Source organism: Pleurodeles waltl, chromosome 9, assembly GCF_031143425.1.
Source record: "Pleurodeles waltl isolate 20211129_DDA chromosome 9, aPleWal1.hap1.20221129, whole genome shotgun sequence".
Lineage (NCBI taxonomy): Eukaryota > Metazoa > Chordata > Amphibia > Caudata > Salamandridae > Pleurodeles > Pleurodeles waltl.
Window position 1 is genome coordinate 1,056,136,657 of NC_090448.1, and position 25,971 is coordinate 1,056,162,627.

Sequence of the window (25,971 nt, forward strand, 5' to 3'; positions counted from 1 at the left end):
ATGTTTTCATATGCGGAATTCTCCGCCTCAGGTGTGGAGTCTCCACACTCGAAAACTTACTATTAAAATGTAGTTTTGTGAATACTGAAAAAGCGTAAAATTACACAAATGAGTAAGTTTACTTTTATGAATCAGGCCCTTTTACTAAGGCCTGTGGAAAGAGAGAGAGAAAGAGAGGGCAAGACCTGTTTATTTACATATTGTAGCATGACATTCTAAAATGCTCGTTACCTAGAAAGTGGCCTCTTGTCACTGCCAGACTGACATACTTTAAAAGTGCCTGATACACATGCATTCTACTACTGCAAAAAGAAAAGTCTGTAGTTGTATGCAGAATTGTCCTCTGTTGCTCCTAGTAGTAATTGAAATGTTTTTCCTAAATCCAAGAGAGAAAGCAATTATTAAGATTATGAGGGCAGTGCTCTTGAATGTATTTAATAAGCTGTTGTTGACATTAGTCATAAATGTATTCCTCCAGATTTTAATTCGATTTGAATGGCAAACTGGTTGTCAGAGCAGAAAACAATAAATAATAGGGAACACAAGAATATGCGCCTTCATTTTCTGCAATTTAATATGACCCCGCCCCAAAATACGTGTTTTGAGATATATGTTTGCTTACCTGGGTGTACTTTTTGGTATATCAACGTACACAGTCACTAGAGTATTCGGTTTTAATCCTCCATTCAAATACAGTTTCTGTGAATGAAAAAATATATACTTAATACACGTGTTCACACACATAACCACAGTTCATTTTCAAAAGGATATAATATATTTAATTATCTTTTTTGGTGAATTATGCTGTCATTCTAAAAGTTCTGTTAACAGATGTTGGTATGATCTATCGTCCATGGTGTTGCATTAGAATTGTACTAGTATAGGGGTCTTGAACTGGAGGACACATACAATTCTAATGTCTTGCAAGCCATCCCAGCTGATCATATATGTTTGTGGTGTTAAAATGCCTAAATGTGCAGAGTCTCGGAAAAAATCTGTTCAGTAACTAACCCTAAGTCACACTGAGGCAGATTTTAAAAAAGTGGCCCTGCACCCAGTGCAGCACCAATTTCCTTGCGTCCCTTAGCATCCCACTACCAATAGCATGAGTGCGCTGTATTTAGAATACAGCGCACCATGGCGCCAGGTAGGGGGCAATAGCATCAGAATTTTTTATGCTATTGATGTACTGTTCAGGGTTAGCGCCAAAAGTTTGTCGCTAACCGTGAACAGTACCTAGGGGCCCATTGTAACCAATGGTGTGCTCCCTTTTAACCCCTACTTTGAGCAGGCAACGAAAAGGTCTAAAAAAATGAAACAAAGAAATAGATTTCTTTGCGCCATTTTTTCGGCCATCGGTAACAGGGGAACACCCCCCTTGCATACATTATGCCTTTTGCAGGCATAATGTGGCATAAGGGGTTACAAAGTGATACAATCCATGCATTGTGCCACTTTGTAAATCTGGCGCTGCGTTTTTGCCATAATATTGCCACATTAGCATAAAAAAATGATGCTAATGTGGCAATATTATGGCTCGAGGGACCCATAAATCTGCCCCATTGTTCTCATGATGAAAACTGGTACCAGCACTAACAGTACATTAGTGACTCACAATACTATCTACTATATCATATTGCACTGCAGATCAACTTACATCTGGCCACTGACCCAGTAGTAAACAGGAGCGTGTCTTGAAAAGGTAATCGGAACAAACAATGAACTTGGTGAAAGGTTACAGCATGACTTGCTTCAGTGTCAGACAAGCTGTATATGTACTGTGTTAGCACATGCTGTCATAAGATACGTTGTAATGCTCCATTGTTGATAACTATATGCGATATTCTAGAACCTCAGAGCATATAAGGTAGTAAAAGTGGCACATATGGGGCTGGATTATGTAACATTACCTGGGCCCTCAGGGCACTTTGGTATTACAGAAGAGGCTGCAGATGTTTGTAATGCAAATGGTGCCTGTGCACCTGTTGTTACAGTGTTCTCCTACAGGACGGTTCCCTCATTTGCATGGGGCCCCAGGCAAATGACAAAAACACTTTGCCTCTGCTCCAGAGCCATACTACGGATGCAGGCACAAGGGAAAAGAGGCTATCACTGTTGTGGCGCCTTTTTGAGCCCACCGTGGTTCTCCATTTTAGCTTAGTTTTGACATTTTACACACTTTTATCCTTGCACAATATTATTCTGAGAATACATTGTACACTTTGCTTGTTTTTAGTTAGACTTTCCCAACATGTAATCTGTACACTCTGTTCATGGCTAGGAACATAGAACAAGATATCCTAGTGGTTGCATTGCCCATTTGAAGACAGCTTCTAACATCTAGACACATCATTGCCTCAGAGTTGTGCCTCTGACACAGTGTGATTTTGTTTATATAAATGGTGCACTGCCCCGGAGGGGTCAGAGGAGCACTCCAGCCACTACTGTCCTGGAGAAGGATTGCTAACTTCACCCTAGACCAAAACCCTGTCGAAGCTCTCCAGTTATGAAGGTCTCAGGCCATCCTCCCAGAATCAGTAATAGTGCACTGCCCCTGTTTGTGCCTACCTCACCTAGTTAAAGGTATGTAGGCACAAACAGGTATAATGTGCCTTTACTGTAATATAGCCCCTGGAGCCGTATCATGATGGGCTTTACTGGCACAGCACAAGACTGTTCCTTTCAATGTTTTCTGTAGTTTGTTCTGTCAAACTGCAATAACTATAGCATACTGTACACGTATAGCAAACTGTTTTTTTTTTTTTTTTCAAAAAGAAAATCCTGGAGCAGGATTTTCTTTTTGAAAGGTTTAACCTTGGTTTTTTATTGAATTTCAATGGTCTTTTATTTTTAAGAAAAATTATTTTGAAAATGTAGCGTTCACTACAGTCGAGTGAAATGTGTTACAGTAGAGTTAAGGAGAGTGCCATTACTGTTGTAGATTGTAGAGTTGCAGAGTGGAGTACAGCTGAGTGGAGTAAAGTAGAAAGTGGTACAGTGGAATGGCATACAATTGCATAGGGTAGGGTGGAGTAGTGTACAGTGGAGTGGTATAGAGTGGGGTGTTGTACAGTGGAGTGTGGAACAGTGGAGTGTTGTAGAGTGGCGTGGCATAGAGTAGAGTAGAGTGGCATACAGTAGAATGGCGTACATTGGAGTGCTAGAGAGTGCAGTGGTGTACTGTGGCAGAGTGTAATACAGTGGAGTATTGTAGAGTGCGATGGTGTAGCATTGAGTGGTATACAGCAGCATGAGGTACAGTGTTGAGGCATACAGTACAATAGTGTAGAGCAGAGTGGCATTGAGTGGAATAGTGTAGAGTGTAATGTCATACAGTGGAGTGTCATAGAGTGTAAAATGGAATGGCGTACAATGGAGTGGCATAGAGTGGAACAGCATAGAGTGTAGTGGTAAAAGTGGAGTTCCATACAGTGGAGTAGCATAGAATGGAGTAGCATACAATGGACTAGTGTAGTGTGCAGTGGTGCAGACTGGAATGGCATAGAGTGGGGTGGCATGGAGTGCATAGAGTGAGGTGGAGTTGAGTAGTGTAGAGTGTAGTGGCATACAGTAGAGTGGCGTACAGTGGAATATCGTATATTAGAATGGCATAGTGTGGATTGTGGTAGAGTAGAGTGGTGTTGAGTGCAGTGGAGTGCAAGGGAGTGGCATACAGTGGAATGCCTTATATTGGAGTGTTCTACAATGAAGTGGCAAAGAGTGGAATAACATAGATTGCCATACAGTGGAATAGTGTACAGTGGATTGGCATATAGTTTAGTGGTGTGCAGTGAAATGGTGTATAGTGGAGTGTGTTAGAGAAGAGTGGTGTTCAGTGGAATAGTGTAGAGTAGAGTGGGGTACAGTAGCATGGTTTACAGTGGAAAGTTCTAAAATGTACTGGCATAGAGTAGAGTGAGGTACGGTGTAGTGGCATACAATGAAATAACGTACACTGGAATGGGAAAGAGTGGAGTGGCTTACAGTGGAGTATCATACAGTACAGTGGAGTACAGCAGAATGAGGTACAGTGTAGTGGCATCCAGTAGAATAGCATAGACTGGAATGGTGTAGAATGGAGCAGTGTACAATGTAGCAGCATACAGTGGAGTATTGTAGAGTGGAATACCATAAAGTCGAGTGTTGTAGAATGGAGCATGTTAGAGTATAGTGGAGTAGGCGTAGTGACATACAGTGCAATAGCATACTGTAGAGTTGAGTGCCATACAGTGGAAACCTCTAAATATTTTTCCCTAGCTACCTTAAATAAAGTGGTAATAGCTACGGAAAATATCAAACCCAATACTTTCCTACATATAAGGGCAAAACACAGAACACAGGCAAATTGAACCTAAAAAGAATATGGCTGCTCTATCTTTTGTAAAGGCAGTCATTTGCTATAATGACTTGATTACTAAATACAGTGGTACGTCCGCACAATACCATGAAAGACCACAAACCTTTGTGCAAACCTTTGTGAAAACCTTCTGTGCATCAGAACAGATCATCAAAAGATATCAATAAGTTAAAATGCCAATTAACTTAAACAATACTTACCCTACTAATCTGTAATACCCAAAAGGATCATCTGTGCACCATAATACCTAATCCTGCTAGATTTCATGTAAATAAGTTCAGCTATTTTTGCGCTCCGTGAGATACAAATGTCTATGGAAAATTCATTGGTGGAAATACATGTTTTGGAGCACCCTTTTAACTTTGCTACCCTTTGACCAATCCCCACAAAACTGTGCATCATTCACCAATGTAGAAGAAAGAAAAGATCTGCAAAGATTTGTGGAGATTCGTCAAACAGCCACAAAGTTTGGTTTGCTAAAAACTTTGGCCCCGTTTGATTCTATGTGGGCATAAACCAAGCTTGGATGATGTCATAAGTGATGTCATCAATGATACCACCTGATATGTCATGAGTGATGTCATAAATGAGGCCATAGGACATGTCATGAGTTATGTCATATGTGAGGTCATAAGCAATGCATGGCAGGGGCAACAAAATTGATAAGTGACCTAGCAGTGAGCTACACAAACTACTCTGTGGAGGACATGATAACTGACCACTATGGAAACAAATAATAATCCTAATTTTGTAACAACAATGATTGGCTTTCATTCACTTTGGGCTTCGTATGTAGCACAACCCCACTAAAAGCAGCAAGGAAGCACAAACAATGAACTAGACTGCATATGTAAAATTTCAGCTTTACAACATGAACAACTGTAAGACCATTTATGGTCACATGCTAATAGAAACATATAAGCAAAAACATAATGAATAGACTACATCTTAATATAAAAAAAGCGCCCTCTAGGGTCATGTTATTTATCAACATTTTTGGGATGATCCGTCAAGAGGGAGCCAAGGAAAAGGGTGTGGGGGGTGAAAAAAAAGTGTGTTTCCAATGTTATTTCTTATTGACTCTTTAGACACACCTGCAGCCCGAACCACTGGACGGAATTACACCATATTTGGCAAAAATGTAGTTCTTGGTCCAAAGATCTCCCTTTTGTTATTTGTTCTAAATCAGTTTAGTAGTTTTTGAGTTAATTAAAGGGAAACGGAATGTGTATTTCTAGATGGAGCTTAAGCACAGATCTCATGGTGAGGCCTGATTGGCTGTCAGCACTTCCATCAGAAAGTGATGGCAGCCATCTTCGAACCAATATACATGATAGCTCCCCATTGAAATGCATTGTAGTGAATCGCAGATTTTGAGGATCACAACAAGGAGAATGTATAAAGGTTGATAACAAATTTTAGTTACAATATAAATCATTTGTTTATGGTATAACACTAATTTTAAGAATTGTGGTGTTTTCCTAGGTGATTTTACCTTGCTGGGATGTATGAATCATGTTAGAGAGAAAACTGTTTTCTCATGATTTTCCCATAGAGGTTATAGAAGGTGCTCCAGAAGCTAAAATGAGAGCATATTTTTTGTAAATTCATACTAATTTTCTCAGCCATATGAGAATAAAGTCAGATGAGAGAGATCAAGAATCATTAATATATCAGTAGCATGGTAGTTAGGATATGGTGATGAATTAACCTGTATTTAAAATCCTAACAGAGAAAAAAATATGAGTTGTGAAATGTGCACTTTTTAATTTTTGCATTTGTATTTTGCACCACGTTTTAACATGAGAGTTTTAAGTTCATATGAAATGGAAGTACTAAAACGAATTAACGTTGGGAATATTTTATTAAACATAGATTAATAATTGAAGTGTTAAAATGAATATGAATTAATTGTACTTATATTAGAATACATGTCTTTCATTGATGCAAATCATACATCTGCAGAAAATAAATGCACGTTTAAAATTAGTTTTAACATGTTTTGTATAATGTCTGCAATTAAGTAATTTGCTTTGCATATATGAATTGTAAGGTGCACAATAAGTTTATTAATGTATTAATGTGTATTAAGGCTTCCTTAACTTGACTAAGCCTGAAGACGAGATTCATTTTGCTGCAGTATTGGGAATCCTTGTTTATTCTGTACCCTATAACCTCTAGGTTGCAAATGTGAATGTCGAATGTCCTACTCTATTGTAGGCAAGAGATGTTTTAGATGCAATAATGTAACACTATTTGTTCTAGCTGTTGAACAGAACAGGACATTTGCAGTTCTCATGTGAAATGAATTAGCTTAGTTTATTGTGTGTCATGAGAAAGAAACTGCAAGTAGCACATCATTAGAAAATGTAATATTTCAGCGGAATTAAATGAAATCATACAGTTGACAATGCACTTTTGCTGAGAATATTCTTGAAACTATCCAAATTTGGTGGTGCCATCTGCAGTGATTGGATGCTGAATTTCCTCATGATAGTCTTAATTGCCCTATTCTGTTACATAGTTCAGTACTAATAAGGCCAACTAATTCGGAACTGCTGATTGTCCTATGCGCAGCCCGTGCTTTGCGCCATCCTGATGCTGCTGTCAACTGACACCAGAAGGTGGTGACTGTCCTGCTTGATGAATTACCCTGTATGCTGTCCCATGAGGAGCGGTCTGACTAAATGTAGTTTATTGTTTCCTTTTTAGCTTAGTCACTTACACCAGCATATTTGTAGAGTTAGTTGTCCTAGTTCGATGATTTTTCCAAATTATTTTTGTCTTCCTTTTATCCTTTGCTTTTGCCCGTATGTGTCAGCCCATTCCCACACATGCTGGTCCCAATTTTGGTTAGTGATAAGGATGGCCCTACTCTGATATAGACTGTTAAAACTATATTTTGATGATTTATTGATATCACTATCGTTTGCTTTGAATTTTAATCATGTGCATATTGTGTTGCTGTTAATCTATATTATTCTTTTGGAGTGTCTAACAGTATTGATGTTTTGTAGGTTGAATCTTTTCAGATGTTTCAGTGAGCCCATGGTTTTCATGTATGTCTATAACATAGTTTTGTGCACCATTTACGTGACATTGACTTTGGGATTGTAATAAAGCTTTGAAACTTTACTTGGTTTGGAGTTTGATTTAGAGCTTAAATTGTTATGGTGTTTAGTATTGTTTGTGATATAATGTCATTGATTTGTTATTGAATGATTCTGATTACTACATTCTTTGCCAAGTCCAAACATTCAGTCAACCTCAGTGGGTGAGATTGGTGATCTCCCCTGAGCGCTGGTGGTTGTTGAGCCTGGAATTGGAGAGTAGAAAGTTTCCGGGGCCCCAGCGCTACATCACAGACATTCTCAGTAAAACATTCACTTACAACAGGACGCAGCCTGTCAGTTGATGCCCCTGTGTTCTACTACAGCCTGCCAGAGTGTTCTAAAGAACAACTAGAGCACTAGCAGTCATACTTATGACAAAAGTGTGGCACTCCTGAAGCCATCTTTATTAAATTAACCTGGTAAATCTTACAACATGTAATTTAGAAAGGAACAGAATGAAGGGGCTCATTTTCTCATAGAAATTATGATTACTGTGGTATAAACAAAAATTAGGACACATTTTATGTGAGTTCTAAAATATCTTCCTTTTGCACTTACAACAGAAGCAGCCTGTCAACTGATTCCCCTGTGTTCTACTGCAGCCTGCCAGAGTGTTCTAAAGAACAACTACTGTGCTAACGGTCTTACTTATGACAAAAGTGTGCATCATCTTGATGGAATCAAACAGGTAGAGCTTCAAACATTTAATTTAGAAAGGAACAAATTGAGGGGGTTCATTTTGTGATAGAAGTTATGATCAGTGCTAGAGAAAGAAAAATTAACATATTTTAAGTGAATTCTAAAATATCTTTCTCTTCTATGTCATTAAACGATTCTGGCAGGCGGACTGAAACATGCACTTTCAACACCAGCTGCAGACTGCCAGTTAACTCCCTGGTGATCAGCAGTTTTCAGTCTTTTAATGAACATCTAGAGTGATAACATTCTGAATGTATGCCAAAAGCATGGCACATCTAAATGCCATCTTGATGGAATCGAAGTGGAAAACTGAAAGGATTTACTCCATAGGATACTGCAGTAAATAAGGAAATTAGGGAGCCAAGTCCTGCGTACACATCCCCGACTGTGCATTGCAATGGGCATCTAACTTAACGTTCAAAAATTCCTAGCAATTCACTGAAAAAAACAAAGGTTACAGGTACGTTATACTTAGGAAACAGAATTGAAAAAACTTAGAAATTCACTAAAAAAACAAAGGTTACAAGGACGTTATAGTTAGTTTCAGATTATACACGCACAAAACTATAGCAAGTCAGCTGTTATAGTTAAGGGTTTTTTCAAGTAAGTATAACTCGTGCCTTAAGGTAACTATAACTCGCACCCTTGTCATGCACTGCTAATTACCCAAGGTATTACATCACTCATGACTGGTGATATCCCTGTAGCATTTGCTGTAAAATTATTGATAAGAAAACTGTACATGGTGAGGGCGTGAGTTATAGTTACCTTAGGGCATGAGTTATAATTACTTGAAATAACTCTAACGCTGAATTTCTGTGGTTTAGTGTGTGTAAAATCTGAAGTTAACTATAAAATTCCTGTAAACTTTGTTTTTTAGTGAATATATATATATATATATATATATATATATATATATATATATATATATATATATATATATATTTATATTCCACCATTAATACAATGCTGAATTCCAGCCTCTTGATGGTGGCGAGTCCACAGCAGGGTGCGAGCCTTACAAATCCCAGCAACGCGTTGCCAAAAGCACCTGAGAAACCTCAGCGTTACAGAAGCAACGTACTGTGTCTCTTTTCTCACCAGAGTGTTTATTTAGATTACTGCAAAGAAAAGTCCTGACGCGTTTCGGTGCTTTTGGCAATGCGTTGCTGGGATATATATATATATATATATATATATATATATATAAATATATATATATATATATATATATACACATCCTCTGTAGTTATAGTTATGGTGATTTTGGTTATCACAGAGTGGTGGGAGTTATATAGGGTTACCAGAGATAGGTATTTCTAGTATTTTTGTTCCGTCATAACTCTGCACCCGTTTGAAGAAACCTTGCAGACCTGCTGCATCTATTTCATTTTGGGAGGACAGAAAGTTTTGTGGCCTTTGGTCAAGGGGGTGCAAAGAAAAAAGGGGGTTTTCAAAATGGGCTTCAAATCCAGTGCATTTTTCTTAGACGTTTGTAATTCAAATAAAACTAAAAAAGTCAGATGGACTTTTCTTAAATTTGGCAGTATTACATATTGGGGGCAGATATGATTCTGTGGGATATTGCAGGAAAGTAGAATAAGTAAATGTTTAGATGAACAACACATAAGTTCAAAGATTGACCTACGGACCTCATATACTGTAATGAACAACTAACCCAGTAGGCAGAACTCCTGCTATCCGGCTCCCTCTGCACAGCGAGCCCCAAACACAAGCGTCTTTTCCTACTCACTGTGTGGACTCCAATGACGCTTCACACAACAATACTGTCTAGAGCTTCACATGTAGTCATGCACCCTTTGCTCTCATGACTGCTGATTCTGTTGTGGCTACTACTCTTGATTTTCTTTACCTCCTTCTGATTGCCCCTTCTTGTTGCACAGCAGTTGCTATATGTTCGAGATGGGATAAGGACAAGTTCGTTTGCGGAGGCTGGAGAAGGGGGTAAAGGATACTTTATACACATTATGAATTTATGTTACAACTATTGTTGTTTTTGATCTTAATGCAATGAAGGAACAAACGTCTTTTAAAAAAACATAAATGTTAAGTTATAAAGTTTTTCAATTTAGTGGAGGCGTGTAGCACAACACTACTAAAAACAAGGATGCCCAAGAAAGAAACTAGACTGCATATGGAAAGTTTCAGATGTACTACATGAACAACTGTAAAACCCATTTATGGTCACATGTTAATGCAAACCTATAAGCAATTACATAATGAATAAAATACACCATAATCTACATAGCTTTCTTTGCATGCTCCCTGGCTTACAAAATGAAACTTTGCTCAAAAAGCCAAACAAAAACCATCTTCCTTAAGTACTCCTCCATGGCATCCAAATGGACACGTGACCTAGCAGTAAGCTACACAAACTATTATATGGATGAAATGATAATTGGCCATTAGGAAAAAAATTATAATCCTAATTTTATAACAACAATGATTGGCTTTCATTCACTTTGGGCTTCATATGTAGCACAATCCTACTAAAAGCAGCAATGAAGCCCAAAAAATAAACTAGTCTGTATATTAAAGTTTCAGAATTACTACATGAACAACTAAAAGACGCATTTCTGACACAAGAGCTAAAAAGAAAGAAATCACATTAAATCTAATTGCCACTCTGTAGTTATAGTCAGCATTTCCAAAATTAGGAATTTGTCAGATATTAGCTTTTTAATAACTTTCCAGCCATTTGATGAATCACCACAAAACTTTCCAGACCTATAGCATTTTCTGCATTTTGAGATGATGCACATTTTTGTGGTGAATCAGGGGTCCCAAAATGTGTATTTCCACCAATGCATTTTCCATAGAATATTGTATTTGACATTGCATATAAACAGCTGACTGGATTTACATTGAATTTGGCAGGATTATACATTATGGTTAAGATGATGCTTTTTGGATAGAGCAGTTAAGTTTCTGCTATATTTCACACACATTCATATGCCACTCCAATGTAGCAGCTTCACTATAAGCTATTCCACACTACACCACTCCACTCTATGCCTCTCCACTCTATGAGACTCAACTCTACACCACTCCACTATACACTATTATACTGTACACAGTGCCACGGCACACCACTGCAGTCTATGTCACTCTATTCTAGCTGCTCCACTCGATACTACTCCATTATAGGCTATTCCACTCTGCCATTCTACTGTGCGCCACTCCACTCTAAAACACTTCATTTTACGCTATTCCACTGTATGCCACTCCACTGTATACAACTCCATTCTACGCCACTCCAATTATGACATTCCAGTCTATGCCACTTCATTCTATGCTATTCGAGTGGACCACACTCCAATGTATGACACTTCACTGTATGCTACTGCACGCTACCCCCCAAGCCATTGTATGGCACTTCAGTCTACAACACTCCATTGTACTTTACTCTACTGTACACTATTACACTCTATGCCACCCCACTGTACAATACTCTACGCCAGTCAGCTCTTCAATCTTTGCCCCTCTACTGTATGGTATTCCACTCTACCCCACTCCACTGAATGCCACTCCCCTGTACGCTATCATACTTTACTCCACAATACATCACTCCATCCTAAAGCACTTCACTATATTCCACTGCACTGCCCTCTACTACACTATATGCTATTACACTCTACACCACTCCACTGTATGCCACTCCACTGTACACTGCTCCACTCTATATAACTCCACTCTACATAACACTACTACACTCTATGACACTCTGCTAGACTCAACTACATCCCTATAAAATCTACTGTCCAAATTTGCACTCAACTCTATGCCCATATACTCTATTCTACAACACTCTATTTCACTCTATGACAGTTTCCAACACTGTACAACACAGCACTCTACTCTACTGTATGAGGCGCCACTCCATCTATAACATTTTCATTGACTCTATGCTATGACACTTCAATGTATGCTATCCCAGTCTACGCTAATCTACTGTACCCACGCAACTCTATGGTATTCCACTTTATGCCACTCCATATTTCTACACTACACTGCACAGTATTCTTTAGTACCCTGTTGTAGGAAAGTGCCCCTTTTGGCATTGTTACCCCCAAACGTTTTGCCTGATATTGATGCTAACTTGACTGAGTGTGTGCTGGGATCCTACTAACCAGTCCCCAGCACCAGTATTCTTTCCCTAAACTGTACCATTGTTTCCACAATTGGCACACCCTTGGCACACAGCTAAGTCCCTTGTAAAAGGTACCAGTGGTACCCAGGGCTCTGTGACCAGGGAGGGTCCCTAAGGGCTACAGCCATGTATTGTGCCATCCTAAGGGACCCCTCACTAAACACATGCACACTGCGAGTGCAGTCACCCCAGGGCACTCCATCTAGTGGAAATGCCCGCCCCCCGGTCTAGGCCTCACTTATGCAGCAGGTCAGGCGGAAAAATTAGGTAAAACAAGGAGGTGCCAGAGCTGAAGTGACCCCCCTCCTGCAGAATCCTCCCTCCTGGTTTGGAGAAAAGGGACCAACAGGGATAGGAATGTGCTCACCTCCCCAAAGGGAGTGGGCACAGGGAGGGTGTAGCTACCTTCAGGGACAGTAGTCATTGGCTACTGCCCTCTGACCCCTGTAACACCACTAAATCTACTATGTCGGGGCACCTCTGAACCTTACTCACCAGATTCTTGGTGACCTCAAGAAAGAAGAAATAAGAAGGACTGCGAAGCCGTCCCCCAGCAGTGAAGACTCCAGATGACAACTAACTTGGCCCCAGCCTTACCGGCCTGTCTGCAGCTTCAAGACCCCTGCTCCAAAAAAGCAGGACCAGCAACCTCTACAAACCCCCTGAGGACTGCCTGCCCAGCAGAGAACCAAGAACTCTCGAGGACAGCAGCCCTGTCCAGAAGAAACCTCCGAAAAGGACTCCAGAACTGCCCCAGATCCGCAAGCCCTTCCCACTCTGCACGGCCCGAGTCCAGGTGGCCCACCGGTCCAGGGAAGGTCCCCAGGTGATTCCAACCTTGAGTCTACCCTGGGTTGACCCCTCCTGGCTAATACAATGATGCCTGCAACCTGAATCCAGAGGACCCCCTGACCACAACCAGATCCAACAAAGATTCTTGACGCCCAAGAAGACCCCTGCACTCGCAGCCCCCTGGCCTTGGAGAATCCGACTGACAGTCCAGCAACATCCAGTGAGAGCCTCTCCTGCTTGTCCAGTCTTTGGTTTCCCAGAACTGACCCCCTGGACCCACCCTTCAGCATCTTTGGTGACCCCCAGGGTCCCCCAAATTCAAAAGCATTGGGCGCCTAGCTCTGTGTTAGCACCCTGCACCCGGCCGCTCCAGTGCCGCTGAGGGTGCATGTTTGGTGTAGACCTGTGGCCCCACGGTGCTGACCTAAACCCCCCAGGCCTATGTCGTGGAACCACGGGTACTTACCTGCAATCTGCTTTCTACCAAGCACCCCTAGTGCTCATATGATTCCATTGAAAACCCAACGCCAACTTTGACCTCTGCACCCAGCCGACTCCATGTTGCTAGTGGTGCACCTTAGGGGTCAGCATCAACTTTGATCCTGGACATCCTAACCCCGAAAACTGGAATCGTAAGTAGTGTACTTACCTGTTAACTGTGCTTACACTTTCCCCACCAGGACTCCTATGAAAAATTGCTCTGTGCCAACTTTTGAAATTGAAAAGTGTTACTTGTAAACTGCTTTATCTGAAAGAAACAAAGAACGTACATTTGACACATATGCTTGCAACTGTACTTACCCACACCAAAGATCTTCTGGTTCTAGAAATAAAGTGACAAAATATATTTTGCCTCTGGGGAACCCATGGACTCTGTACACACTATACCTCGTAGTATAGTATATACAGAGCCAGCTTCCTGCTCCTATTCCACTGTATGCTACTCCACATTAAGGTATTCCACTCTACACCACTACAGTGTATGCCACTCCACTCTACTCCCCTTGATTTATGACACTCTCCTCCACTCTATAAAAGTCTACCACACTTAATCACACTCTACAACATTCTACTCCACTTTATCCCCATACTCTCCAATGTCTAACTCTATACTCCACTCTGTGCTTTTACACACAAATGGAAAACACTCTATTCCAGTCTACAACACTTTTTTATTTATACAACACAGCACTTCACTCTGTACGAGACCCCACTCCCGTTTATATCAGTTTACTGCCTATGCTACAAAAGTACACTTGACGCTATGACAAACCAATACACTATATTATACTTTACACCACTTTCCTCGACTCTACTCCATTGTATGAAAGTTTAACTCACTCTACGCTAATGTAAAACAATCAACTCTACTCGCCTCCACTGTTACACACTACTGTACTCAATACAACTCTAATCTACAACACTCTACTACACTGTATGCCACTCTCTGACACTTTACTCCTGTCTACACCTTTTGACTCCACTGTACTATCCTGTATGCTACTGTACAAAACTCCACTCCACTCTATTCTACAATACTCTAGTCCACAATACAAAACTGTACACAACTCTGTGTATGCCACTGCACTCTACTTTACTCCACTCTACTTTGACACAGTACTCCACTCTACCCCACTTCTCCACTGTACGCCACTCCACTCTAACCACTCAATGACACTGTACTCTATATTACTGTATGCCAAACTATTGTACCACTGTGGTAGGTGGACTCTTGCTCTAGGCAAGACTGCTGGTTTAGGGATGACAGCACTTTTGTTTGCAGGTGACTAGGCCAATCCTACAACAAGTCTCAACTGTCGGCCAAACCCTCCTGGCTCACAAGCAGTACATCACCAAAAACCCAAATAGTAGAAAATGATTTGTGGCAGCTTTTACGCATGGACTCAAGAGTGCAACATCTCAAGGGAGTCATGGTTAAACAGAGATTACTGTTTTTTATAACAAATTTGATTGATTTTTCAACAATACAATACAACATTCTTCACCGAAGAGTAAAATATTGGCATGTTGTTATGTATACTGCTCTTGTTATTCATTCTTAGTTACGCTGTAATGTCAAACGATCTCTCATCTTTCTTGACCCGACCCCTCCCACCGTCAGTGTCCTCTGTGTACAGCATCTATCAACATGGTGAGGCAGTCCAATCAAATTAGTACACAGTTTTGTCATAACATGTGCCTGATCTTGGATATTTGAGGCCTAGTATGCATCAAAGGTGTCCTGGGCTATGCAGTATAGCTATTCGGGATCAATAGTAAGGCATGTTTTACCAGCTTTTGGCTCAAAGGGGGCGTTTACAGATCATTGGGTCATTGATGGGTATGAGTGGGGCTGAATTGTGTGATCTGTGGTCCACGTCTCTTAGACCATCTACTAGATCCTCCCATGCTCTAGCATTGTCTAGTTTGCCAATACCTCACCAGGCTTCTCTAATCAGTAATGATCTCTCGCATCAACCCACTTTTCTAATTCTTGTCTCCATGTTGTCAGCTGGGGGCCTTTTGGGTCTTTCCAGTGGCGCATTGGCTCCCTCTTAGCCAATAGTAAGACCAAGTCTTGGAATTTACTTGTGATTCTGTTTTTAGTTGTGTGCGTGAACCAGTGAAGTAGGCAGAAGCCTGGTGTTGTGGGAACCGCTTTTTCCATCAGCCTCACCAGTGTTGTGGTGACCCTGTCCCAGTATGTTGTAAGTGAAGGGCAGGTCCAGAACATATGGAGAAAATTGGCATTCACCTCCCCACATCTCACACAAGCAGCATTAGTAAAACCAAAAATGTTATTAACTTTTTCAGAAGTGAGATAAGCCCTGTGTACTACGTAGAGCCCTATCAGTTTAAAACAAGAGTTCCTAGATATTTTGGGCATGCGTTCTAAGATGGATTCCCATGTGCTCTCTCCGATATAAGAGTTTCCAACTTGTCTTCCCAGCGAGCTCTTAACGTGTCCAATAGCCCTAGGGAATCAGCTTGTGTTGCTCTATGTAGACATGAAATGGCCTTGTATGTTCCAGCAGATGTTGCAATGTAACTACAGTTTTGCTGCGATGTGCGCTCATGCCTGCTGCTGTCCCATTGGCGACGAATAGCCACTGTTACTGATCTATGTAAGAGAAAGTGTCCCCTGTGTCGTTCTAAAGTTTGCCTGAGCTCATTAAATGTAAACAAGGCTGAGTCCCCATATAATTGTCCCATGCTGGTAAGGCCTGGCACGGACCACTCCTGGATTCTCCTCCATTCCCCTTTAGGTGGCAGTTCTATCAGCAGGTGAAGCGGTATCTCTGGAGAGATCTAGTGTGCGACTTTCGCAGTAGTCGAGCCCAGCATTTTTGGATGACAATATATTCCCTCAAGCCAGGTTGCACTGCTGTGTCTATCCTCAGTAATGGTTTGGTTAGAGCCGATAGTGTGGGGACCAGTGTGCTCATTGCCCTGCCTGAGTTTTGTCTGCTCGCCATCCATTGGGTGTACCACTGCAGCTGTGCTGCTAAATAATAGGCTTCGAAGTCTGGCAGTGCTAGTCCCCCATCCCCGGTCGGCCGCTGCAAGGTTGGAAGGCCACCCTGTGTCAGCTGCCTCCCCATATGAAGGATTCCAGTACGGCATAGAGTGCCTCAAAGAAGGACCGTGGGATCCATAGGGGGAGTGCTCCAAACAAATACAGGAACCAGGGTAGCATCACCATTTTCAGGAGTGCTATGCGTCCCTGCACCGTTAGTGGTAGTGTTTTCCAAAACTCTATGTGGGTCTTCAGCTTTCTCATTGTGAGCTCTAGATTTCCCTCAAAGATGTCTGGTAGAGTATGATAGATCCTTACCCCCAAGTATTTTAAGCATCTAGGTTACCAAAACAGTCCATTTACCATCTTGGGAGACCGGAATTCAAGCCTTAGAGGGAAGAAACATGATTTTTGGCAGTTGAACTTTAGCCTGGACACATCCTCAATGTCCCGTAGCAATGATTTCACCCCTACCAGGATAAAATGAGGTCGTCCGCGTACAGCACTATCTTTCATGGCATCCCTCCTATCTGGATTCCCCTGTAGTAATTATCTCCTCGGGACATGTTTGCCAGAGGTTCCATTGCTATTGCAAAGAGGAGAGGTGAAAGGGGGCATCCCTGCCAAGTTCCTCTCGCCAATGCATAGCTCTCCTGGATGGTGTGTCCCGTGCGGAACCGAGCTGTTGGTGACGTGTAAAGTAGCTTTCTCCACAGAACAAATCCTGGCCCCAAGCCCATACGCAGCACTACGCCATATTAGTAAGCCTTCACTCCCCCCAGTCACAGATCTAGGTTTAATCCATTGTTCTTTTGTTCACTATGCCACTCTAGTGTGGACCAAGCCACATGCAAATCAGTCTTGACCCTGTTCCCCATGGGAACAGTCCAGCCAGAACTGCCAGACCATGTCCTCCTAGGACCAGAAACAAACATCCTGGGACCGGTTTCAGGGTATCACCCCTCATCAGCCAGGCTAGCTTGAATCCAATGGCACATTGAGCACAGGACCCATGTCTGGGCATACCCTTCCCACTTAGGGCGACTTAGGGCAAGCAAAATAACAATGGATTAAACCCAGATCTGTGACTGGGGTGAGTGTTTGAAAAGTTTCAACACTCCATCCATCATTTTATTTAGTAAAGTTCACCATACTTCATCCTGCCTTTCGCTACTTTCACACTTAGTAGCCTGATACGAATACAGTCTCCTCTCTTGAAGTGAATACAACTTGTTTTCCTGCACTCAATGTCTCTCATTTTACTTCTAAATTGGCTTTGCTCAATTTTTCCACATATGTCACCCACATATTGCTTCATATCGAAGCCTGTTTCAAACTTGGACAAACTGTTCTACTATGCTGGTTTCAAATAATCCTGAGCAGACCTTCCCCTTAGTGCTTGAAAAGGTGATACTCCAGTTACGCAGTGTGGAGACTTACGTTGGGACCTTAGCATAGCTCACACAGCATCAACAACGTCTACCCCCACAATGATTGCTCCTTTGACACATTCATTCACTAGCCTGTTGGCCCTCTCAACCTGACAGTTAGAAATGTGGTCTTTGGTTGTCAGTCAGGTTACCCCCTGTCCAATCAAGGACTCTCACTCTAGACAGGGTAAGCTACACACAATCCAAATTATCCTGTGAACACCCTCTGGTAGCTTGGAACTGAGCAGTCAGGCTTAACTTAGAAGGCAACGCGTAAAGTATTTGTGCAATAAATCATGCTTTAACACAGTATAGCACTACAAAAATACACCACACAGTGTTTCGAAAAATATATAATATTTATCAATAAGATGCAGGTCAAAAAAATCAAAAGGCAATAAGCAGATGTTGAGATATCACTGTAAAAATGATATAAAGTGTCTTTTGTCTCTTAAAAACAATAAATGTCTCTTGCAAGCACAAAGTACCTGGTTTGCATTCAAAATCTCTGCAAGGGACCACAGAGGAGGCGATGCCTGGAAAATAGGGAGGTGTGCGTTGGTTTCTCCCCTTCGCAACAGACTTGTTTAGTTATTTTTCACGCAGGGGAAGACTTTGCGTTGATTTCCGGCACACTGACTTGGATCCTCTTTGGGTTGCAGGGTTTTCGGACCCCCCCCGGGGACGATGCGTGGAAGCCTGGGTTTGTGGAGCAAAGTCACAGGTGCTGCGTCAATGCAGTGGGAGTTGGGGGGAAATTTCTCCCACAAAGCAGGCGCTGCATCAATTCCTCTTGGGAAGTTGGGCTGTGTCATCCTGGATCGGCTCTGCATCGATCCGGTGGCCCATGCATTGACGTTCCGGTTGCTACGCTGCGTCAATCTTCTCATTGCAAAGTGGGGCTGCGTCGTTTCGGTTCGGCGTGCAGTGTATTTTTCATCCCCAATGCAGGCTGCGCGTCGTTTTTAGCAGGCTTTGCATCTAATTTTCGCCGCACAATGAGTCCAATTGCAGGAGTGAAGTCTTTTTGGTCCTGAGACTTCAGGGAACAGGAGGCAGGCTCTAGTCAAGCCCTTGGGGCGCACTTCTCAGCACAGCCAGAGGGCAGCAAGGCAGCTGGGCAACAGCAATGCAGAGATCTCGCTCAGAAAAGCAGTTCAGATGAGTAATTTGGGCAGCCAGGCAGTTCCTCTTGGCAGGTCTGGTTCAGGGATTCTTCACCAGCAGGTTTCTTGACCAGAAGTGTCTGTGAGGTAGAGTGTCTACCCCAAGAAGTGCCTAAGTTGGTGGTTTTGGGAGCTCTTCTTATACCCATTTTGGCCTTTGAAGTAAGCTTACTTCAAAGGAAAGTCTCACTTGTTTGTGAAATCCTACCTTTCCCAGGCAAGGCCTCGGACATACACCAGGGGGTTGGAGACTGCATTGTGTGAGGGCAGGCACAGCCCTTTCAGGTGTGAGTGACCACTCCTCCACTTCCTCCTAGCACAGATGGCTTATCAGGATATGCAGGCTACACCCCAGCCCCCTTTGTGTCACTTTCTAGAGAGAGGTACAAACAGCCCAACTGTCAAACTAACCCAGACAGGGAATCCACAAACAGGCAGAGTCACAGAATGGTTTAAGCAAGAAAATGCCCACTTTCTAAAAGTGGTATTTTCAAACACACAATCTTAAAATCAACTTTACTAAAAGATGTATTTTTAAATTGTGAGTTCAGAGATCTCAAACTCCAAATGTCTATCTGCTCCCAAAGGGAATCTACGCTTTAATCATGTTTAAAGGCAGTCCCCAGGTTAACCTATGAAAGAGATAGGCCTTGCAACAGTGAAAACCGAATTTGGCAGTATTTCACTGTCAGGACATATAAAACACATTAGTATATGCCTACCTTAACCATACATTGCACCCTGCCCATGGGGCTACCTAGGGCCTACTTTAGGGGTGCCTTACGTGTAGGAAAAGGAAAGGGTTAGGCCTGGCAAGTGGGTACAATTGACAAGTCGAATTTACAGTTTAAAACTGCATACACAGACACTGCAGTGGCAGGTCTGAGACATGATTACAGGGCTACTTATGTGGGTGGCACCTATAGTGCACTTTACTAGGGACTTACTAGTAAATCAAATATGCCAATCATAGATAAACCAATCAATAGTACAATTTACACAGAGAACCTATGCACTTTAGCACTGGTTAGAAGTTGTAAATTGCCCAGAGTCCTAAAGTCAGGAAAAATAGGAGGAAGGAGGCAAAAAGTTTGGGGATGACCCTGCAAAAAGGGCTAAGTCCAACACTGACCATTACTTTGAGGATGGTAAAGACTAGATTTTTTGTGCTTGATGCCAGTATCTTTAAAAAATCTCATCATGTCATCTGATACAAATTACACCCCATTGTCTGCAATCACCTCTGATGGGAAACCCTTTCTCGAGAATATATCTGTCAAAAAAGTGATTACAGTGTCTGTATTAGCATCATTCACAAACGACCTCAATCCATTTAGTGGTCATTCAGTCAGATGGCGAACCACTGATTACTCTAAAATGTCCCAAATGGACCTAGAAAGTCCAGACCTACTCTGCTCCATACTTTCTCTGGACTGCCAGCTTCCACCATAGATGGTGTTACACTCTTAAGTCCTTTGGGATTTCTCAAACATATTGAACATTTCCTGTCTCTAGCCATACTTGGCCACCAATAGGTTCCCCACAACTTTTGCTTCTTAAGAGACATTCCCAAAAGTCCTTCTTGATTGATTTGCATCAATCTCTCTCTAGCATTAAATGGTGGAATCAGATTGTCGTCTCTGAACAAAAGACCTGCCTCAAGTGATAATTAAGACTGTAACTCAATGTAAGGTTGTAAGTAATGCGTAAATCCTTTTCTCTGGGCCACCCTTCCATCATGTATTCTACAACTTTTATCAGAATATTGCCCTGACCAAATCCTTTCTTTCAGACTTTTTCACTAATACATTTGGTATAATCGCATACAGTCCTTGCCACCAAACAATCTTTGCCCTGTTTATCCCATGATTGTACTTCTATATTATTACTGGTACTTGGGAGACGTGCCAATCAGCTTTTATATTCCTGCCAACAGGAATGTATTGTACTTCAAAAGGATATTCTAAAAGCTTCACATTCAATCTGATCAATATGGCTGTAGCTTTTGTTGAATGAATATTAAAAACACTGATGATTGAAACTAAGGGTCTGACTCAGATCTTGACGGTGTTACCGTCAAGCCATGTCAGCGGCAGACCCGAAAAGACTGTCAAGTCAACAGTGTTTTGCTTATCATATTTAGATGTTACAGCTATGTAAGAGGTGTACTGGCAACAGATTGCTGACAGAGGGAGATGGTGGAGACAGTAGCGGGACCTAATGAACTTCATACAATGGCAGGTGCTATGTAATAGATGTAAGTGACACACACACATACACTGTACCTTTGCCATATGTGTTCCCTGCACTACACACAACACAACACACCACATGCACACCATCATCCATTACATCTCCAACACAACCCAAACCTTGCTAAACCTTGTTCATGCCAAAAACACCCATTGATATATATACATGGCACAACACACACACTACTGACCCTGCACCCACACAGAACATAATCACAGCAATCAACACAACTACACACTCAGCTACACAAATACACTCATACACCAGCACAACTACACACATCACAACAATGACTGCCTCACAGCCACAATCACCTGAAAGTGTCACACAGCAACACAACATACAGAACAACATTGATCTCACATGCAAACGACACATAAGGAACAACCACACCACCTACTCCAGCTCCCTCCACCTCAACCAGCCAAACCAGACATTCAAACACATACACATACTCACTCACATACACAACAGTTAGCACAAACGTACTAGTACAGGTCCCCTAGCAATGTGCACACATGGATACCATTGACAGGTGTGATTGTACTGTCATTTTGGTGCCACCATCTATTTGGCAATGAATAATGACACCACAATGACAGCTGTGTATGTGTGTGAAATGCGTGTTGTAGCAGTGTGTCCCCAGCCATGTGTGACACAATTGTCTCCCCGACATATGAATGTCTCAGTGATTTAAAAACATTACAGTGACATATCTGTCTGCAATAGTCCTGACCGCCCGTGCAGTGCCTAGCCAACATACCCTGGCAATGTGGCATCCCTACCTTTGAGTCTGGTGACAGGGAGGCTGTGTCTTCTCTGTGAGTCAGTGGCAGCAGTGATGGCAGGTGTTGTCCAGTCGAAAAAGGATATGGAATCAAGACAAAAGGTGAGTTTTCACCCCTTCTCCCCCCAATCCACCAACTCAGAAGTGGAGGTTGGATGGGTACTTTTTGCTTGCCGGTAAGGTGCATCCAAATCTTCACAGTGGGAAGGGTGGCTGGGGTCCTGCCAGCATCTACTTTTCCCTCTCCCGCTGTTGACACAGCTGGTGTGTTTTGGGGGAGATGGCGGGTCAAATGCAGACTTTCGGCTAATGGAATGGCAACACCTAAATACGTTGGGTGGACCATCACATCGGTGGACAGGTTTTCAGTCGAAAACTCAATGGCAGGAGCATTACCGCTAACATCAAAATAAGATCATTTGGCAACAGAAATTTTGTCCCCCACCCATAGGCTTTTAAGTTTTCCACTGCCCACACAAAAGGCAGTATTTCCCTCTCAGTTACTAAATAGAGATGTTCTTGTGTGCATGAGGCAAAAGCAAGAACACGTCCATCAGTACCCTTCCTGTGTGATAGAACAGCTCCGTGGCTGACTTCACTGGCATCAACAGTGATACACAACTTCCCAGGTATGTAAGGAGACAGCAAAGAAGCATTGGTTAATTCTTTCTTAATCATAAGAAAAGATTTCTCTTGAGCATCCTCCCAGACAAATTTGGATTTTTTTTTTAGGGAACTTGAGTAAAGGTTCCTCTTCTGTGGCAAAATTGCTAATAGATTTAGCATAAGATTCACACATGCTAAGAAAAGCCTGAAGTTGTTCTCCATCAACAAGAGTGGGAACGTCCTCAATTGCCTTGAGAAACCTTAATGATGGTGAAATACACTCTCCAGATACCACAGGACTCAGGGATTCAGCCTTACTTACACCAAAGTGACATTTGTCCCATCTTAATTTCAATCCCCTGGCTCAGAGTGCCTAGAATGTCGTCCTGGATAACCAAGACTCCTCTCACATCTGTCAAAACTTCCCAATCACTCGCTGAAAAACAGGTGCCACCGAAGCAAGGCCAAACAGCAGTCTGCAAAACTGAAATACTCCTGATAGTGTCACAAAAGCTGAAAGGTGCCTAGATTCCTTTGCTACTACTACTTGGGGATAAGCTGATTTCACATCCAGTTTGGAAAAGAATTTAGTAGCAGCCAACATGGTAATCATTTCCTGAATACGAGGCAATGGATGTCCATCCACCCAAATGGCCTTATTAAGGCATCCTCAACTCGTGATTCTTTTTTCATGCTACTACAATATGAGGCAGCCTTTAGGAGGATTCTATAGGTTCTATGATACCATCATGACATAATTGTGAAATTAGATCTTCCAGTTTATCTCTAATGCTCAGAGGAATTAGCTAATCTTTTGTTTAACTGGTATAATACCTTCTTTCAGTTTAATAGCATATACAGATCTACTCAACCTATCCAGTTTGTCCTCAAATATCTTCCCATTCTTCACCAATATTAATTCCAAATCTCTATTGGCAACAGGTGTTCTACACTCATCCACCAGTAATATGTGATCGGCCAGGCTTAAAAATGATTCCTAAACACCCTTGTTGATGCCAACCCAGGAAGTCGGGACCATGTTGTGAAACATACACTTTGCCTTGGACTTCTCAGCCTCTGAAGTGTATCATTCCATTGAAACAACCTTCTAGATCAGTTCTTTCACCTTTATATCCAGCAGGTCTAATATCAGGTATTTCTAATTCATTCTCAAAATTATTACTAGAATACTTATCTTTAGAAATAATTGTTCATTTCAATCCAGGATGAGTTAACAATTGTATACTTTTACCATTAATGACAAATTCATCCTTTAACCTAGGGAAATCATTTTCATGCACTCGCACACACAGGAGCATATTATCCATACTATGGGCTAAATCTTTTTTTATCTTTTACAATGTTCACATTGCTTCTGCTTGTTTGAGAATGACACACTCTGGCATAATGATCAGGTGTGCCATATTTGAGACACCCTTTACCCATAGCAGTACAATGTTTAAAAGAAGCTACATGAAACTTCGAACCACAACGAAAACATGCGCCACTTCCATTGAAATATTTCATCTTGTCAGTCATTTTGTTGGACACGTATTTAGTAGGTTTCACTAGAAGTATTGCTACTTCGGTGTCCTTATTTAGTTCTTTGACTGATTTTTTAGACGCTTGCATACTATTAGTGAAGTTGACCACCTCATCAAGTGGAAGATTCTTGCAGGTGAGTAAATGTTCCTATATCTTTTTGTTGTAGCATTTGATTACCAATTGGTCTTTGATGAGTTGGTGTGTGAATGCCCTTAATTCACATTTAGCCACCTACACTCATAAGGAAGCCACACAGATGGCAATAGATTCTGCAACTGACTGTCTTCTAGAGAAAATGTATGCCTTCTGAGAATTAAATTCAGAGGTTTTAATAGTGTTTCTCAAGTTTCATTACAGCTATTTCATATTCATCTATATCCTCCCTAACTTGATCAGGTAGATGCACAAATATTTCTTGGCCTTCCATGCCTAGGGAATGTTTCAATAACTCCTTCTTCCATTCTGGTTTGAATTTAAGGCCTTCAATTGTGCCCGAAAAATAATTAAATGCTCTGAACCAGTCCTTCCATGGTACTGGTGGTTCACCTGGAGACTGCAGAAAATGAGATGAGGGACAGATACCTTGCATAATTTTTCACTCCATGAAGATCACTGTGCAGCCTAAAGGCTGTGTGTATATGGGCTTGGTGAGGTACTGGCCTCTCCACAAAGACTTCTCTACAGTGTGATAATTGTGCATTCAAGGATAAGGTGAATGGCTGGTCTCTCCGTGAAGACCTCTGTATGGGGTAAAGGTTATGCATAGAGTTTGGTGAGTGACTGGCTGTCTGTAAAGAGACCTATTGAACATGCAGGCTATGCATAATAGGGTTTGGTGTGGAACAGAGCTGTCATCAAAGTCCTCTGTACAGGTTGACGACTGTGTGCTGTGAGTTTGGTGAGAAACTGGCCGTGTGCAGCCAAGCTCTGCACCCACTCCCTGGCAGATGACCAACCAAATGGACACTCACTCCACTTTTTTGAATTGCTTCCTGATCCTGCAGGAGTCCCATGGGAGTCCAGGGTCACATTGGCTCCCTATGGACTCCTGCTAGAATAAAGAGGTTGACCTAACCCAGCAGGACTCCTGCAGGATCACAGCGCCTCTTTCAACTTTTTTTAATAAATGTTAGTGGTTTCTCTGGGACCCTCCTCCACACACACACTAGGCACAGGACTCAGGGAACCACCATCTTGCCCTCTTACATTTTATTTTTAACATTTTTCAGAGCACAGAGACCGAGTCCCTGAGTACTGTAATGATGGACACAACATTGTCCTATGGGGTCACCTTTTGATAAATCTATACATTTGGAACCTTAATTTCTCCAAAGCTACTAAACAGATTTACACCACATCACAAAAAGCACAGTTTCTGGGTAAGAATCTAGCTTTCTGCCAAATCTGGTGTAATTCTGTTCAGCTATTTTGTCTGTATTTTTGTCTAATTTTGCCTATGAAAATTGCATGGGAAAACTGTTTTGGGACAACCCTTTTCCTCAGACCCTACTTGAAAGATCACCACAAAACTCTTC

General features: G+C 41.8%; 1 protein-coding gene across 1 annotated transcript in view; it reads right to left on the minus strand.

Annotated features, from left to right (window-relative positions):
• The window catches only part of LOC138260314 (galectin-3-like), a 202,780-nt gene that overhangs the window by 75,476 nt on the left and 101,333 nt on the right, over positions 1-25,971 (minus strand). The window contains exon 4 of the mRNA XM_069208694.1: positions 623-699. Within this exon, the coding sequence (XP_069064795.1) occupies positions 623-699 (77 nt within the window). The remainder of the gene's footprint in view (positions 1-622; positions 700-25,971) is intronic.